This window comes from Macaca mulatta, chromosome 4 (assembly GCF_049350105.2).
Source record: "Macaca mulatta isolate MMU2019108-1 chromosome 4, T2T-MMU8v2.0, whole genome shotgun sequence".
Classification (NCBI taxonomy): domain Eukaryota; kingdom Metazoa; phylum Chordata; class Mammalia; order Primates; family Cercopithecidae; genus Macaca; species Macaca mulatta.
The window spans coordinates 164,858,460-164,877,072 of NC_133409.1; the positions used below are offsets into that span (position 1 = coordinate 164,858,460).

The 18,613-nt window shown below is 44.4% G+C and overlaps 1 protein-coding gene across 2 annotated transcripts in view; it reads right to left on the minus strand.

Annotated features, from left to right (window-relative positions):
* Nucleotides 1–4: 4 nt before the first annotated feature.
* KDM1B (lysine demethylase 1B) overlaps nucleotides 5–18,613 on the minus strand; it is a 68,750-nt gene continuing 50,141 nt past the window's right edge. The window contains exons 15-22 of one of the 2 annotated variants that reach the window (XM_028847814.2): nucleotides 18,392–18,519; nucleotides 16,515–16,646; nucleotides 15,853–15,927; nucleotides 11,807–11,923; nucleotides 10,654–10,779; nucleotides 8,986–9,108; nucleotides 6,572–6,724; nucleotides 5–1,925 (exon numbers count right to left, since the gene is read on the minus strand). In XM_028847814.2, the coding sequence (XP_028703647.2) occupies nucleotides 1,842–1,925; nucleotides 6,572–6,724; nucleotides 8,986–9,108; nucleotides 10,654–10,779; nucleotides 11,807–11,923; nucleotides 15,853–15,927; nucleotides 16,515–16,646; nucleotides 18,392–18,519 (938 nt within the window). In that variant the 3' untranslated portion in view covers nucleotides 5–1,841. The remainder of the gene's footprint in view (nucleotides 1,926–6,571; nucleotides 6,725–8,985; nucleotides 9,109–10,653; nucleotides 10,780–11,806; nucleotides 11,924–15,852; nucleotides 15,928–16,514; nucleotides 16,647–18,391; nucleotides 18,520–18,613) is intronic. The other variant, XM_078000919.1, reaches the window with a different exon arrangement.

Consider the following 18,613-nt stretch of genomic DNA (forward strand, 5'->3'; position numbering starts at 1 on the left):
AGAGTACATTTGAAAGTCTAGTTTTTTATTAAGTAGTTTTACACAACCAGCTATTCATGAACTGTAGTTAGAACATGGTAAATTTGTATATTTACTGCTACTCAATTACAAAATCTTCAGATGGCATTGAAAAAACATATCCAAAGTAACACAAGAAAAAAGTTGCATGGCTCCTTAAACAAAAAATCAAATGAAGTATGTCACTTGATAGGAACTTTAAAACACACATTTACCATACTTTAAAGTAGGCTTTCCCTACTTGTAGCACAGTTCAAGTGCCTAGAAACTAACATAATAATTTACTGTTAACCATTTCAAACTTAACATTTTACATTTATCACTTTAAAACACATGCTGTCTAAACATTTTAATACATGATACTTTAAAGCAGAATACTTGCCAGTCAGTACCAATGAGTCTCAACAAATAACCTAAGTATCAGAGTTGTCTTCTTTGAGACATACAGCTGTTAGCTTGTTTTTGGACCATACTTCGGAGGGGCGGGCGGTGGGGGATGTGTCTTAAATGCCTGAGGTTCACTGCACATTCTTTGTGTGTTAGGTATTTACTCGTTATAAACTGACCTACTTTTAATTTTTAAAATATTCAATATTTTGAAGTCTCTTTAAAGTCACATTTACTCCCTTTTTTTAAAGCAAACCAATATAATTATTGTTCAAAAGCAAAAGCATATTTCTAACCTGTATACTGAAGTTTCTTGGCAAAATAGGCATCCTGAAGACCCTGATACCAGTGTTTATTTTAGAAGGAGATATTATTAAACTGTTTTCTGCCATGAGCGTTTTTAAAAAAAGGAAAGTGAATACTTGCCATGTTCTTAGGCCTTTAAAATATGGCTTATAAAATGTGCTATTGACCAGGAGAGCTCACATTTTTCTGCAGTTTTCCAGTGGACCTGCCTATGGAATACTGTAAAGAAAAGTCTGCAAAAATATTTCTAGCGATTGAATCTGTTCTTTTAAATAAAAGAAGGGGAGAGGGGCTTTGATTAAATTATTCTGACAAGTTTTTTTGCTAGTGGTTGCCAAAATTAAGGATAAAGTGTCCTATCACCCAAATTTGGCTTTAAGAAAAAGGTATATTCTGTGTCTATAGTGTGAGGCCCACACTATCTGTGCTCCATTCTCAATGATGCAATACCTATCTGGAAACTTTACTGTTTTGCCAATGGGTGCACAAATCTAAAACATTTTATCACAAAAGATACTTGAATTTAAATTTCTTTTGAACACCCAATGGGAGGAAATATGTACAATATAAAATACTAGAAGCTTCATTTTACTGTCAACTGGAGTTTGTGCTGTATCCAAAAAAAGTTCTATCTAAATTTTAAGTAAAAGCTCAATCTTGGAGCTATATAAAAAATATTAAGGCTCATTGGTAAAGATATTGATAAATTGTCACAGAAGAAAAACATGGCTTTATCTGGTTTTTAAATGATTCCTGCTTGATTGACTTGGTTTCTCAGTGTATGAAAATTGATCAGCCATACAAAATGTGAAATCTAAAGGGAACTTCCAGCCATGGAACAATCATATCCACGGCCTCAACTGAAACTTATATTCTGCTTTATTCTGAAATCCAGACTTTCAGCAGTAGTTGAACCTATGGAAAATGCAATTAAATCTAAGTGCTTATAAGGGTTTTTGGAGTCAGTGCTTTCAGAGTGATGAAATAGGTTTACATTATCATATCATCTTAGAAACATTTCAGTTTTGCTATGTAGAGAGGGTTTTTTCCCATCTTATAAAACTGAGGTTTAATATGTGATTCAAATTGTCCCATCTGGGGTACAGAAGAAAGCTGGGTCCACCGAATTCTTAAAATGCTGCAATCTTGCTTGCTTCTCGAACGCCACTCAAATATGCCCCTGTAACAGTTTGTGGAAAATGCCTGTTTGTTGCCTGTAAAACAATTACATAATTGGAGATCATGCATAAAGAATTGAGTCGATATCAAAAGGTAAACAAGCTTAGACTTTATCCGGTCTAACAAAGATTTGTGCCACTCCTATGCGCTCATATTCACACTCACCCATCGTAACACTGGAACTTTTCTGGTTATCTAGCCATGCATTGTCAAATTCACTCGTGTATGCTATCTTGAAGTACTATGCAGCACTCTTTAAAATACTAAGTATCTATATGTGACAGGTACTAGAGTTAAGAATAATTAAGACACAATCCCTCCCATCAGACAAGTAATGTAGCTGGTACAATCACAGGTGAAACAAGTACAAAAGATGAAAGGCAATTCAGCCAAGCCGCAGATAGAGTTTTGCTAGATAGGTAGAAAAAATGGGTAGAGAATTAAGTTACTCAAAGGCTAGACCAGGGACCATAAGTTCAGTAAGAAAAAGACCAAATGTGAGTGAGGGCTGTTGGATTGGGAGGAAGTAAAACGACTTAATGACAGTAGAACCTCACTCAAGGAATGGCTGGGGTGGGAATAGAGTAAGTGAACCAGGAGGATAGGGGAGGACAGGATAGGAGGAACCCTAAATTGGTGATTTAAGTAATTATGACAAGGTCTGAGATGTGGCTGTGGAAAGGGGTAGCTGAAGAGGAGCTGAACAGACGACAGAAAATGGAGGATAAGAAATGTAGAGGTGAAGTTAAGTGCAGTCACCTAAACTGACGCCTGGGTAGAAGGGAAAACATCCAGGGGCCAAAGGCTTCAATGAATGGGGGAGTGATTACGTCAGCAGGAATACAGTGACTAGTCACGGGGAGAAAGTGGCAGTGAGGGAAAGAAGCCTCAGAAATAGGTTTTTAGAAGAAGGCGAGGTAGGCTGGGCACGGTGGCTCATGCATGTAATCCCAACACTGGGAGGCCAAGGCAGGCAGATCATCTGAGGTCAGGAGTTTGAGACCAGCCTGACCAACATGATTAAACCCTATCTCTACTAAAGAAATACAAAAATTAGCCGGGCACAGTGGCGCACATCAGCTGAGGCAGAATCGCTTGAACCCAGGAGGCGGAGGTTGCAGTGAGCCAAGATTGCGCCACTGCACTCCAGCCTGTGCGACAGAGCGAGACTCCATCTCAAAAAAAAAGAAAAAGGCAAGATGATAATTGCATCAAAGCAGCAGAGGAAAGCAAGACGCCATCTAGGCCATGTTCATAACCCTAAGGCACGGCAGCCTGAAACAGCTGTCTCTCAGAAGCTGCTGGCATTTGTTGTCTGGCATGCAGCCTTTGTCTCCTTTCCACAGAGTAAGGTCTTCATAGGCCAAGGAGTCATCAAAATCATCTGGTTTTCAGATGTCATTATTGTGTTTTGTTTTGAAAGGGTCTCTGTCTCCCAGGCTGGAGTGCAGTGGCGTGATCTTGGCTCACTGCAACCTCCTCCTTCCAGGTTCAAGCGATTCTTCTGCCTCAGCGTCCTGAGTAGCTGGGACTACAGGTGCCCGCCACCATGCCCGGCTAATTTTTGTATTGTTAGTAGCAACAGGGTTTCACCATGTTGGCCAGGCTCTTCTCAAACTCCTGGCCTCAGGTGATCCACCTGTCTCAGCCTCCCAATGTGGTGGGATTACAGGCGTGAGTCATCACACCTGGCCGATGTTATACTTCTGTAAACAAAAACATTAACTATATTTTAGATGAAACAATGAGATGTGTACTTCCAAACCATATTAGACAAAGTAGGAACACAGGTGAAAGAGTGGTAACAGTTCATTTTAAGTTTGGGGTTGGGGGCAGGGGTTTTAACAACAAAAAGCAAGCCAATTCATCCCAAAGAATTCTTAGAAAATCTCAGTCATGGCCGGGCGCGGTGGCTCAAGCCTGTAATCCCAGTACTTTGGGAGGCCGAGACGGGCGGATCACGAGGTCAGGAGATCGAGACCATCCTGGCTAACACGGTGAAACCCCGTCTCTACTAAAAAAAATACAAAAAACTAGCCGGGCGAGGTGGCGAGCGCCTGTAGTCCCAGCTACTCGGGAGGCTAAGGCAGGAGAATGGCGTAAACCCAGGAGGCGGAGCTTGCAGTGAGCCGAGATTGCGCCCCTGCACTCCAGCCTGGGTGACAGAGCGAGACTCCGTCTCAAAAAAAAAAGAAAGAAAAAAAAAGAAAATCTCAGTCATTGGAAGTATGAGGAACCATGGAGGCAGAGGTTAGCAAGGGGTAAAAACAGGATTGGCTTAAAGACTATAGAGAACGATTATTAATACGTCCCTCACCAGATTCCCCATTGACCGGCTGCAACTCCTCAGAGATGTGACTTAGAGATCAGGGGGAAGCACCAAATAAAATAGGGATGAAGTGAAATGAAGCCTTCATAACTAACAATGAAGCTTCCAGTGCCCACAATGCCAGGGGCTGAGCTTCCACCACACAGGAAACTAACTGTTCCCAGATAGACAATGATATTTGGGAATCTGGCCATTGGTTGATAAGCTTGCTGGAGCTTTAACAAAGATTTAAAAAAAAAAAAAAATGCCTCGCTCAAATCTAAGCCGACAGTGACGGATCAGGGATTTGGACATGTAGCAGGCAAAGACTACAGCACACAAAATAGGAACTCTGAGACTGAGGAAACCAGGGAGGGAGGGAGCAGAAAAGCAAAAACATCCAAAGCTTTAAAACCTTAGAAGCAAGTTATAACAAGAGGATGCTACCAAAAAGGAACATTCTGCAAACAAGAAAGTGCTCATAAAGTAAAAGCCAAAATTTTAAAAGTCAATTAGAGAGTTGGACGATTTTAAAATCTCCCCCAAAAGTAGAGAAAGAGATGAATAATAGCAAAGAGGAAAAATCAGATGGTCAATTAAAAAGTTCCAAGATACGGAACAGAATTTCTAGAAAGAAAGAAAAACTCATCTTTATTTGAGCAGATAAATAAGAAAATGAAGTAAAAGGATCAGAAATCAGAATAGCAAAACATTTTTCAACAGAAGTAAATCAAGAAAGAGGGATCCTGGAAATAAAGGCCCAGTGCTGGAGAGTGATTTTAACAAAGAGAGACCCCGGCCGGGCGCGGTGGCTCACAAGCCTGTAATCCCAGCACTTTGGGAGGCAGAGGCGGGCAGATCATGAGGTCAGGAGATCGAGACCATCCTGGCTAACACAGTGAAACCCCGTTTCTTTATTTTTTTTTGAGACGGAGTCTTGCTGTGTCGCCCAGGCTGGAGTGCAGTGGCCGGATCTCAGCTCACTGCAAGCTCCGCCTCCCTGGTTCACGCCATTCTCCTGCCTCCGCCTCCCGAGTAGCTGGGACTACAGGCGCCCGCCACCTCACCCGGCTAGTTTTTTTGTATTTTTTTAGTAGGGACGGGGTTTCACCATGTTAGCCAGGATGGTCTCGATCTCCTGACCTCGTGATCCGCCCGTCTCGGCCTCCCAAAGTGCTGGGATTACAGGCTTGAGCCACCGCGCCCGGCCAAAACCCCGTTTCTACTAAAAATACAAAAAATTAGCTGGGTGTGGTGGCAGCACCTGTAGTCCCAGCTACTCAGGAGGCTGAGGCAGGAGAATGGCGTGAACCCGGGAGGCAGAGCTTGCAGTGAGCCGAGATTGCACCGGCCTAGGTGACAGAGCGAGACTCTGTCTCAATAAAATAAAATAAAATAGAGAGACCCAGGAGGACACTCTGCAGTCATCTCAGAGGTCAACCAGTGTTGACCAGAGCAGAGGGAAGAGGACTCAGGAAGGGGACATTTCAGGGACTGGAGCTAGCAGGCCAGCTCAGACAGTGTCAACTGTAAATGAGAGACAAACGCAGGGTATGGGAGACATGGGGAGAGGTACAAAGGAATTAAGCTAATGACCAAAGGAGCCATTATAACTACCAAGAAAACAGAAAACTGTGTAAGAAGGTATCAATGGACACCTCCTTGGCTCGGCAGTAAACAACATTTACACAGCCACGTAAATAAATACTGACACCAATTTAATGAAAAGTGTGAAATAACCATGTTGAGCAAATGGTGCAGACACTGAACAGGCTAAGTCTTTAACCCAATAGGGAGGCAGTCAATAATGTCTGTGTAATGTTAAATCAGAAGATGACTCATAGGCCGGGCATGGTGGCTCACACCTATAATCCTAACACTGGGAGGCTGAGGTGGGAGGGCTGCTTAAGGCCACAGGTTTGAGGCCAGCCTGGGCAACACCACAGACCCCGTCTCTACAAAAAATTTTTTTAAAAAACTAGCCAGGCTTGGTGGCACATGCCTGCAGTCCCAGCTACTTGGGAGGCTGAGGTGGGAGTGTCGCCTGGGAGTTTGGGGCTGCAGTGAGCTGCGATGGCACCACTGCACTCCAGTCCGAGCCACAGAACAACCCTGTCTCAAGAAAAACGAAAAAGAAAAAGAGATGCAATATAAAGACTTTCAAAATATGAAGTGAAGTCCAGAAGGAGTAGCTGGAAGGTTAAAAACGGCTGCCTCTGGGAGCAAGAAGAGGACGGTGAGAAGGCTTCTGCTGTCTGTGGTCATAAGACTTTTGACAGTATTTGAATTGGTTTTTGAACTCTGGGCAGATATCATTTGAGATGAAAAAGAAATCAAAATACAAGTACTTGGGTTTGGAATCAAGATCCATACCTCACCAGCAAAAAAGATGGTTCCCTGAATGTCTTCGGCAATGATATCGTAGGCCTCCCCACTTCCACCTGTCTTCACAAAACTGTATGCCATCTGGATCCATGGGTCTGTGCTCCACCGGGTGACAAAATACTTTGTGGGATCTGGGACCTCCTGTGTCCAATAGAAAGGAATGATGAAGTAGAATCAAGAAGGGACGTAGACATGGTGCAACCCAACTCGTACATTTTGCCCCCTGCCCATTCCTGTATCATTCTGAAACAGTTCTCAAGATGTTCCTCCTGCTGCCTTTAAATCTACCCAGGCCGGTATCTGCATATTATCCTCTCTCTCCTGCCCCCGCCCACACACACTTCCCTCACTTCTATACCTCCTCCTTCTGCCCGGGACACACACTCGCTCTACTGGGGGCTATCACCCATGGCTAAGAGTTTGGGCCTTCCCTTTTCCATCGGGTGGCAGCAGAAAGGAGTCTCTGGCCCAAGAAGAAAAGGGAAAGGTGGAGTCTCAGGATCACAGGCTGGAATTCTCAACAGGGTTCTCCACAAAACAGTGATACCAGGGTATGTTTCACATTCACTCAATTTAAAATATAGCAGTCCCTCTTCTCTGCCAGGAATATGTTCCATGACCCGCAGTGGATGCCTGAAACCATGGACAGGACCGATACTATACATACTATGTTTTTTCCTATTCATACGTATGATAAAGTTTCATTTATACATTAGGTACCGAGATTAATGACAATAATAATAGAACAATTATAACGCTATACTGAAATAAAAGGTATGTGAACATGGCTCTGATAACAGATGACCCTTGAGTGACTAAAGGGCAGGCAACATCTTCAGTGTGGAGGTACTGGACACGCTCTTCAGAACGGTGCATGACTGAAAACTTAGGAATCTATTTCTGGAATTTTCCATCAAATATTTTCAGACCTTGGTTTACCACAGTAACTGAAACCACGAAAGCAAAGCCTCGAGTAAGAGAGAATGACTGTAATTTGTCAACTGGCCTCCAACAAGCATCACCATGAATAATATTTCTATAGAAACGGTATGCTAAGTTCCAAACAACTAATGTAAAAAACAAACTTTTGAACAAAAACTCCAACCAAGGGATTGCATCACTAGATAGATCCTCTCATATAAATTAGCAACAAGGCCGGCCACACAGTGGCTCAGAGCGCCTGTAATCCCAGCACTTTGGGAGGCCGAGGTAGGCCGATCACTTGAGGTCAGGAGTTCGAGACCAGTCAGGCAAACATGGTGAAACCCTGTCTCTACTAAAAATACTGAAAATACAAAATAAAACATACAAAAATTAGCCGGGTGTGGTGGAGCACGCCCGTAATCCCAGCCTACTCGGGAGGCTGAGGCAGGAGAATCGCTTGAACCCAGGAGGCGGAGGTTTGCCGTGAGCCAAAATTGTGCCACTGCAATCCAGCCGGGCTGAAAGAGACTCCGTCTCAAAAATAAATAAATTAAAATGAAATAAAATAAGCAACATATCTGAATGCCCTTTTCTCTTTAATTTATGTAACTTTTGAGTCATTTCACTTCTATTTCTGCTCCTTTATTTGAAAAAGACATAGGCCATGGCCATTTACAAATCTCTAGAGATGGTGAGATTTAGTACACTGGCGAACAAAGTATCCTGAGCTCCTTGGAGAAAAGAGACTATCTCCATGTGTGGGGTATTTTAAAAAGCTGGACAAGGCTCCTCTGAAAAGGAAAGCTGTAGTCAAAGCTTGTAGGGCTTCAGTAAATATAGAATTCATGTAGAAAATACTGAGCCTTTTATATCCTTACCAAAAAAAAAAAAAAGGAAGTGTGTATGATGTGAGAAGAAAAAAAGGAAGACAATTGTGTAAAAAAGGGCACAGGGCACTGTTACAGGCAGAATCATGTCCCCCTCAAATTCCTACGTGGACACCCTGACCCTCAGAATGTGACTGTATTTCGTGACAGGGTCTCCAACGGGTAATTACTTTAAAGTGAGGTCGCCAGGGTGAGCCTTAATCTAATCTGATTGGTGTCCTCATAAGAAGAGGAGATGAGGACACAGACACACACAGAGGGAAGCCCATGTGAGGACACAGGGAGAAGATGGCATCTACCAGCCAAGCAGAGAGGACCTAGGAGAAACCAACCCTGCCGACACCTTGGTCTCAGGCTTCCAGCCTCCAGAACTGTGAGGAATGTTTCTGTTGTCTAAGGCAGCCAGTCTGTGGTGCTCTGTGATGACAGCCCTCAGTGCTGAGGTGGGCAGTGGGACTGTGAAAGAAAGAAGACTATGGCCTCTGCCTTCCTTCCTGTGATTCTCAGTGACGCTGGCTGCCTGGGCTTCCACATCTGCTCTGTATAGCAAGCATGGCTTGCCCCTTTCAGGGAGGGCTTTCTCTCTCTCACCTGCTCCTTGAACAGCTCCCGGAGCGTGGCCATGCACTGCTGCAGCACCTGTTTGTCGTCCAGGGTCCTCACGGACGCGACAGCCTCCCCAGCAATCACAGACATCAGCACGCTGTGCTTCTTCTGGAGACATGAAAGGGAAAAAAGCAGAAAGTCTCTGAGTGCTCAGCTCCCACAGATAAGGGCCTCACTTTTTTTTTTTTTTTTTAATCAAGACAGGAGTTTTGCTATGTCACCAGGCTGGAGTGCAATGGCGCAATCTTGTCTCACTGCAACCTCTGCCTCCTGGGTTCAAGTGATTCTCCTGCCTCAGCCTCCCGAGTAGCTGGGATTACAGGCATGTGCCACCATGCCCGACTAATCTTTGTATTTTCAGTAGAGACAGGGTTTCACCATGTTGGCCAGGCTGGTCTCAAACCCCTGACCTCAGGTGATCTGCCCACCTCGGCCTCCCAAAGTGCTGGGATTACAGGCATGAGCCACTGTGCCCAGCCAAGAGCCCCACTCTCACGAGTTAAATTTCACTATTTCTGGCTGCCCCTTATCCTCATGTCACTCGCCAGTCCATTTTCCTCGCAAACACACATTATTTATCCATCTATTCATTATTCATCCATCTATTGCTTCCTGCTGGGGGGAAAAAAAAAACACTAAGAAATGTAAATAGCAAATTTAGGGTTCCCTTGGCTGTTCACTGATTAAAGCTTGCTTCAGAAGAAGTAGAAAGAGATGGAGAAGGAAAATCTCCAGATAAAACAATGAAAAAAAAAGAACCCTCAAATGGTAAAGAAAATCTGCCCTCAGCTCCTATGTGAAACTTTTTAAGACAAAGTTTCTTGAAATTGAAAGTCAGAAACAGCTGTGATTCTTTTGCGTGGCAGCGCCATGACGGCAGGGAGAGTGACCACCACCATCCAGCTCTGGGTATGCCATTCTCCTCTCTCCTTCCTTCCCTCAGCTCTCACATCTGTTGACACTCACATCCTCCCTCACCAATCATACACCCCTTCCCAGTTCCCTAGAGGGCCCTAACAGAGGAAGTTCCAAGCACCACTCATTTTCTCTGCTGTCTCCAACTTCACCTAAGAGGAACTCCCCTAGAGCCTGAAATGACAGTTTCCACAAGCATCCAATTCATGTCCCAGGGAGCAACATGAGGACTTCAAGAAGACAAGACATGGCCAGGTGCGGTGGCTCATGCCTGTAATCCCAGCACTTTGGGAAGCCAAGGCTGGCAGGTCACGAGGTCAGAAGACCATCCTGGCCAACATGGTGAAACCTGATCTCTACTCAAAATACAAAAATTAGCTGGGTGTGGTGGTGGGCACCTGAAATCCCAGCTACTCGGGAGGCTGAGCCAGAAGAAAGGCTTGAACCCAGAAGGGGGCGGTTACAGTGAGCCGAGATTGTGCATTCCACTGCACTCCAGCCTGGTGACAGAGGAAGACTGTCTCCAAAAAAAAAAAAAAAAAAAAAAAAAGCCATGGCAAATACTGGGGCTCCTTTCCTATAGGAAAATGTCCAGTCCAAGTGTCCTCCCAGAATATAAACATAGACTAAGGGTCTCCACAATGTTCGTTAGTTCCTGAGTTTGATAGGTGAGTAATTATCACATCAAGTTCTAAACTTTAAGACGGAAATTAAAACACAGTTCACGAATGCTTTTACCTGGGGATCCATGTCATAGAACACAGCAAAAAGCCCTCGCTTGCTGGCACTGGGAGGAACGTGACCAAAAAAGTCAGCCCCTTGAACTTTACTGTCCCAAAATCTATATGGAAATTGTAAGGCAATCTGCAAAGTGAGCAAAAGAAAGATGGTTAGGTGTCTGTTGTCACAAAACCACACGCAATCTCTAAGCAGCGAGCTGTAGCTCTACTCTCACACACACACTGCCCGAAAGAACAAACCCAAGTACCGCTCTTTCCATTTTCCTCACCTCCTTTTCTCCTTGTGAACTCCTTGCTTTTTTCTTTTCTTTTTTTTTGGTGGGGGGAGGTGGTTTGAGATGGAGTTTTGCTCTTGTTGCCCAGGTGGGAGTGCAATGGAGCAATCTTGGCTCACTGCAGCCTCCACCTTCCAGGTTCAAGTGATTCTCCTGCCTTAGCATCCCAAGTAGCTGGGATTACAGGCGCACACCTCCACACCCAGCTAATTTTGTATTTTTAGTAGAGACAAGATTTCACCATGTTGGTCAGGATGGTCTCTAACTCCTGACTTCAGATGATCCACCCTCCTCAGCCTCCCAAAGTGCTGGGATTACGGGTGTGAGCCACCGCGCCCAGCCCAGCTCCTTCCTTTGATGCCACTCAGTTCCATTCCCATGGATAATGGAACTCACTGGCAGCCTACAAGCTAGTCTGAAGATGCCCAGCATTCCTAAGACTCACTCCTGGGCATATGTCCCTAAGTTAAACTCTCACTACTCATAGGTGTGTCAGAATCTGCCGCAGCACTGGCACATTCTGCTACAGGAGATATTAAAGGCAGGAGAAATAAACCACTGTCCTCACTGGGGCCAACGAGTGGAAAGCAGCCAAGAAAGCAAGCACAAGGGGGGAAAAAAAGATAAAAGAATTGCTTATCCCAAATTCAAATTCTGAATAACAAGATTCTTTCTCCTAAAGTCAAAACCCACAGACCTCAGCCAGCTCTGCTCCTTTCGTTTTGATATTCTTTTGTGTTCTTCATCAACAATTACTCAAATGACAAGGAAATCTTTGAATTTTATTCAGATAGTACCCCCTACTTCTCCATATCAGAAGTGAACATCTATCATCTGACATTAATCTCTTTCTGAGGATGAAGTCATTTAAGTCACCTTTTCAATGATGCCTGCGCCTAAGCTGTTGATAGCCTTCATCTTCTTCTCTGACAACGGTGGATTAAACTGAATGGCACCTTTCTGTAGTAAAGCCAGTGGTACGGTGACTAATACCTGTGGAAAATAATTAACAGTTAACACACAAACAGCAACAGAACCTCACAGTACAACTACACCGGTATCAACAACCCACGCTGTTACAATGGCAAGAACAGGGCTGCCATGTGCAACTGTGCAGGTTGTTCACTGCACAAGGGTGCCAGTGCCTGGCTAAGTAGAAGTGGCAACCACAGGGAAGAATCTGCAAAAAAATGTACTGATGGCGAATAATAATCTTGGATAAGAAGAGTCAGCAGAAGCCAGCTGCAGTGGTTCATGCCTGTAATCCCAGCACTTTGAGAGGCTGAGGTGGGCAGATCATCTGAGGTCAGAAGATCGAGACCAGCCTGGCCAACATGGTGAAACCCCATCTGTACAAAAATACAAAAATTAGCCGGGCGTGGTGGCAGGTACCTGTAATCCCAGCTACTCGGGAGGCTGAGGTGGGAGAATCTCTTGAACCCAGGAGGCAGAGGTTGCAGTGAGCCAAGATTGCACCACTACACTCCAGCCTGGGTGACAGAGTGGCCTGGGTGACACAGCGACACCGTCTCAAAAAAAAAAAAAAAAAAAAAAAAAAAAAGCTTCAGCAGAACCCAACCCTGCAAAGCAGTACTTGGGGAGGAAAGAGCCCTAACTATGGAGTCAGGAGTGCTTTGTGCATCATTCCTGATACATTCTACTGTGTGGCCAAGCCTGCTACTCATCTCTGCCATCCCTCTATAAAATGAAGGTAGTATGTGCCCCACTAACCTCTGAGAATTAGGGTGATGCTTTAAAACTAAAATTTACAAGATACATCAATATGTTTCATAAGTGGTAAAGCACATCACAAACATTAGGAATTGGATATTTCTGGCTCCAGACCCCATTACTGCTGCTACAATCAGGACGCCATTACTACTACTGCCAGCTCCAGAATCACACCACCTACAGAACAATGTGCACCAGCAAAATGCATGCCTTACGGCCTCCTTCTTGACTTGTGGTTACTGACTAAACCCTGTGTCTTTCATGAACCCTGCTGCAGAAGAGCCAAACACCTCCACCATTGTGTGCTCTCCAACAGAGGCAGCAGAAGGGAAGCGAAAGTCAACCTACACCTTCTAAATCTCATGCGAGTGCATCGGATTGCCTGGGCTGGATGATGTTTAGAAACCTGCTGTAGGGAGTTGAGGAAGAGTGTGCATATTTACTTTCTGATATCTGCAGTACAGGATGACACCCTAGGCTCAGACTGGAATGGAGTTGAAGACCAGCCACCTGATCTACCCGAGCCTTCAAAGATGTTGTATGTTGTATATTTGGCTTAACTCTCAATTCTAGGATCACAGGAAGCTCAGAGTTCTGTGATTTTGTCACTATTTTCTGCCACATGAAAATTTTATAAAGTATAAAATATGTTCTCTATCATCAAGTTTATAATCTATTTATAGATAATTGCCATGCAACCAAAAAAAAAATCAGGCAAACCACAACAAAAAACCAATTACTATCCAATTAAATTACATATGAGAACTACAAGAAAATAAATAAAATCTAGATTTTTTTCCCTTTTTTTAAAGAGACAGGGTCTTGCTCTGTTGCCCCAGCTGGCGTACAATGGCATGATCACAGCTCAGAGCAGCCTCAAACTCCTGGGCTCAAGTGATCCTCTCGCCTCAGCTTCTTGGAGTAGCTGGGACCACGGGTGTACACCACCACACCCATGGTGGTGATCTTTTTGTTTTGTAGAGACCGGGTCTCACCATGTTGCCCAGGCTGCTCTCAAACTCCTGGCCTCAAGCCATCTTCTCACCTCAGCATCCCAAAGTGCTGTGATTACAGGCGTGAGCCACCATGCCCAAATAACCAGATGTTTTCTTAATGACAAAAGAGCACTGAAAAGCATAAGAACTTGAGTAGCCCAGGTGCAGTGGCTCACACCTATAATCCCAGCACTTTGGGAGGCCAAGGCGAGAGGATTGCTTAAGACCACGAGTTCAAGACCAGCCTGGACAACATAGGGAGACACTGTCTCTACAAAAAAAAGTTTTTTTAATTAGCTGGGTGTGGTGGCATGTGCCTGTGGTCCCAGTTACACAGGAGGCTGAGGTGGGAGAACTACTCAAGCCCAGGAGTTTAAGGCTGCTGTGAGCTACAAACTGCACCACTGCCCTTCAGCTTGGGCAACAGAATAAGACCCTGTAGAAAAAAAAGATAAATGTTGGGTAAACAAATAGGCAAATGATATAAACACATCCTAGTAAGGAACTAAAGCGAGATGTCAATGGAAGCAGCCTAGACTGAGTGAGTTTGCCAGAGGTTCACTGGTCTATCACGTTAGGTTGAAAATTTTTCTCTTACAAGTTTAGGGAAACTTCCAATGCAAACTGTGATGTGTGCTAGCTACAATAAAAATATTTGTTTTAAACATCTCAAAGTGCAGCCTGAAGCTGTGCCCTAATTTCTCCAGAAGGCTGGAATACAAACACAGAAAGGCACAAGTACTGGCCAGGGCCAGCGAAGGAGGGGGGTCATAACCAGCTTGCTGTCCCGGACACCAAGAAGCGGAGCCACAGAACGGCAGAGGCTGAACTGTCGGATGACTTGCAATTTTAAAAGGTAGTATTTTTAAACACTGTTTACCACCAGGCAGAACCTATTAAGAGCTTACAGAGAAGGTCACTGCAGACAAGGTTCTTAACCACAGCTGCACACGGGAATCACTTGAGAAGCTTTAAAAATACGACTAGCCGGGCATGGTGGTGCATGCCTGTAGTCCCAGCTACTCGAGGGAGGCTCAGGTGAGAGGATCCCTTGAGCCCAGGTGCTCGAGGCTACAGTGAGCTATGACTGTGCCATTGCACTCCAGCCTGGGCAACAGACCGAGACCCTGTCTCTGAAAAAAACAAAAAAGCAAGGCCAATTCAACAAGAAGGTATCAGGGTGGGGCTTTGCAACCTTTCTTTGTAAGCACCTCCCAGGTGATTCTGAAGTGCAGCCCAGGGATTGCTGCCCAAAATCTCCTAGTTGTTTAATGGCAGGAGCAATGTTAGGACCCCCTGCCCCAACCCTAACTCATTCCCTAGACCTGTCTTTCCCATGTGATGCGCACTCCTTTATTTCTGTATGAAAACCAAAGACCATGAAACAAGTTTTAGATAGCTGAAGCGTAGGAAGCATAGCGAGTCTCGGAACTAGTGATAGTTCATCAATTACATTTTTTCATAGTCACTTAAGATATAACTAAACTTAAATTTTCAAGGTTTACTAAATCCCCTCTAACCCAAGCAGGCACCTTTATTCTCCAGTACTATAAATCTCAGTGTGATTTCAGGTATTCAATTCAGCAGTACCTTGTACTGTTCACCTACTAAAGCTGTTTACAAAAAACTTAAGCCATATAAAAGTACTTCTGACAGTTTCAAGATTTCAAGATGAAAATACAACTTTCTTGATCTGAAAAAGGATTCCGTGGTTAAAAACAAAATGTGGAAAGCACAAAATAAAACAGATTTCTTTAATGAAGTAAGACAGATTTCTTCAATGCAGGACTTCTCAGAGCCTTTAATATATTTCTATTTAACCCTATACAACTCCTATTTAACTCTAAAAGTAGAGTATCATATATAATACTTCCCAAACTTACTTGGCCTTGCCAAACTTATTTGACCAAGGAATGTTTTTTCTTGTTCAACTCTCAGGACTAACGTGCTCTAGAACTCACCTCAAGGAATGCAATTCAGAATTCCATCTGCCACGCATCTATACAGTGTTAGAGCAATGAAGTCAGCTTTGCGTATCTACACACTATTAAGTGGAGATATATAACTTACCAGAAATCCAACAAGGCTCCAGGCAGATTCCCAAAGGCAAACTCCTTGATGGGAAAGATTTCTCCTTCCCTCCAAGCCCCTGGCAGCAAGGGTTTCTACCCACCCTTGTACTGCCCGAGCTCTTACCTTTTGTGCAGAATACCCTGTGCCATCTGTAGTGGTGACCTGCACTTCATCTCCAGAATAATCAACACTCTGCACCTGCCCAAAAAGCAATTATGACAAAAAGTGAGGGATGGAACCACGGGATCCAGGATCCTTTCCGATTCTCATATGACATGAATTTACATCTCCAAGGCTAAGCGGAATCTTTTCCTGGCATTCAGAGATCTAAACAATTGTTATAGCTGAACTCAGGGAGTTAGGTCAGAATATACAAAATAAATACTGTGTCAGAATATAGAAAATAGTTATAATATGGTGTGAAGGGAAATACAGATAAGTTATCACCCCCATGATTACAATAGCACACAATACAAATGCACGGAGACAAAGATTTGGAGGGAAAATTTTAAAGTGAAAATAACTGCACTGGGTTAGGAAGGTTGTGAGCAATTTGAATAACTTCTTAATAGAAATGCACTGGGGCCACTACGGTTTCCAAGCAGCAGCAGCTGCCTCACTGACATGGATAATGCTAAACAGGCTACGAATGAGCCACAAAAGCACTTCCAGACCCTGGCTAAACACCAAAGCCAGCCCCACTCTCCTGCGTGAGCCGCATGCTCAGAACTTCACATCCTCCCCAAACAAGGCAGAGCCAGAGCCTCCCAGCAGTTGATACTCACTGGAGATTTGAGTCGAATGTCTAGCCCTTCTGCCAGTTTTTCAATTATCACCGAGTACCCGGGAGTTAGCAGAGTGTGGTCACCAGCAAACTGGGCAAAGAACTCATTGTGGTCCCAGGAGCGAGCAGATACCTGGGAAACGAGAGGTCGGGGACACAGCTGTGTAAATCCTTGCGCCTGTGCCTGAGGGCCAATACGAGGAGCTCCAGGTGGGAACAGTCACCAAGGCAGGAGGGCAGGAGATGGGCAGACCAGCCCAGGCAGAGACCACCATTGCAGGGAGGAAATCTTGATAATTTTATTGGAGGAAAGTTTATTTGAGAACAAAAGGTCTATATGACTTGGGCATGGGTACCACTCCTTGATAACAACAGAAGCTGATTTTATGTATTGACAACTCTGGCAAAGTAGAATTCTATGAGGGTAAAACTGTATTTGATCAACATTTATAAATATGCTATCTGTCCTCAACATGGAAGCTCTACAGAGTAGAAACCCAGCACGATTTTGGAAAATAGCACGATTCCAATCACAATGCAAAACCAAGCAGAAATGGAGAGGTCCCAAAGGGGCCTCTGAAATCATCCGTGGAGTTCTATTCAAAATACAGAATACTGGAGTATTAAGTTCACAGTTGGTTAAATGAGTCAGGCAAGCTTAAATTGACTTTAACAAGGTAAACAGACCAGACTTGCAAGGATACTCTATGTTGGCTTCTTGAGAGCAGTGTTTTGTTTTAGACTCCAGGGTTCCACAGAAATAACACAAGGCCCTCTGCAGAGGTCAGGGAAAGGAGGGTAGTTAAAGAGACCAAGTCCTGGTGCAGCGGCTCACGCCTGTAATCCCAGCATTTTGGGAGGCCGAGGCAGGAGGATCACTTGAAGCCAGGAGTTCAAGATCAGACTAGGGAACATAGCAAGACCCCATCTCCACAAAAAATAAGAACAAAATAAGAGACCCTGCTCTGATTCAGCCTCGTAGCCCTCCGTCCTTTGGAGTGATTTCTTCTTTTTTTCCCCAAGACAGGGTCTCACTCTAGCACCCAGGCAGGAGTGTGGCAGCACCATCACAGCTAACTGCACCTCTAACCTCCTGGAATCAAGCAATCCCACCTCAGCCTCCCACGTAGCTGAGACTACAGGCACATGCCACCAAGCCCAGCTTTTTTTTTTTTTTTTTGTAGAGACAGAGTTTTGCCATGTTGTCCAAGGTGGTCTTAAACTCCCAGGCTCAACCAATCCACATGCCTTGGCCTCTCAAAGTGCTAGGATTACAGAGGTGAGCCACTGCATCCAGCCTCTTCCTTTGTTTTTATGTATTGAGCTTCTTTCACAAGCATTATCTGAAGAGGAGTTTCTCTTGCTTCAAAAAAAAAAAAAAAAAAAAAAGTTGAAAAAACAACCAAAACCACTATAGGGTTAATATGCTCAGAAGTCATGGTTTTCAAACTTTTAAGCAGAACCATTCTTTCCTGTTTATCCAAACCAGCGCAAGTTCAATATTTTGACACACAAAACACATACACATACACACAAGTACTCTCTCTCTTTTTTTTTTTTTAATTTTTGAGACTCCAGGCTGGAGTGCAGTGGCATGATCTTGGCTCACTGCGACCTCCGCCTCCCGGGTTCAAGCAATTCCCCTGCCTCAGCCTCCCAAGTAGCTGGGACTACAAGCGTGCACCACCAGGCCCAGCTAACTTTTTGTATTTTAGTAGAGACGGGGTTTCAGCATGTTGGCCAGGATGGTCTCGATCCCCTGACCTCATGATCCGCCCACCTCAGCCTCCCAAAGTGCTGCGATTACAGGCGTGAGCCACCGCGCCTGGCCTAAACCAAGTCTTTTCAGAGCACACCTTTCACAAAACTCAACCGCACCTGGTGGAGGTTGCTGCCACAGGCATACTCCAGGTTACTGAGATGGAACTGAAGCACCTGTCCCTCCAGCTCGCTGAACTGGATACCAGATTCCTTAATAAATGCCTTGTAGATCTCTTCTATCTTTTCTGTAATGGGAATGGATCAAAGCAGAAAAAAAAACAGCTGTAATGAGATTCTCCAATTCCTTCTCCTTTGCTTTCAACCTCTGTCACCCAGCAA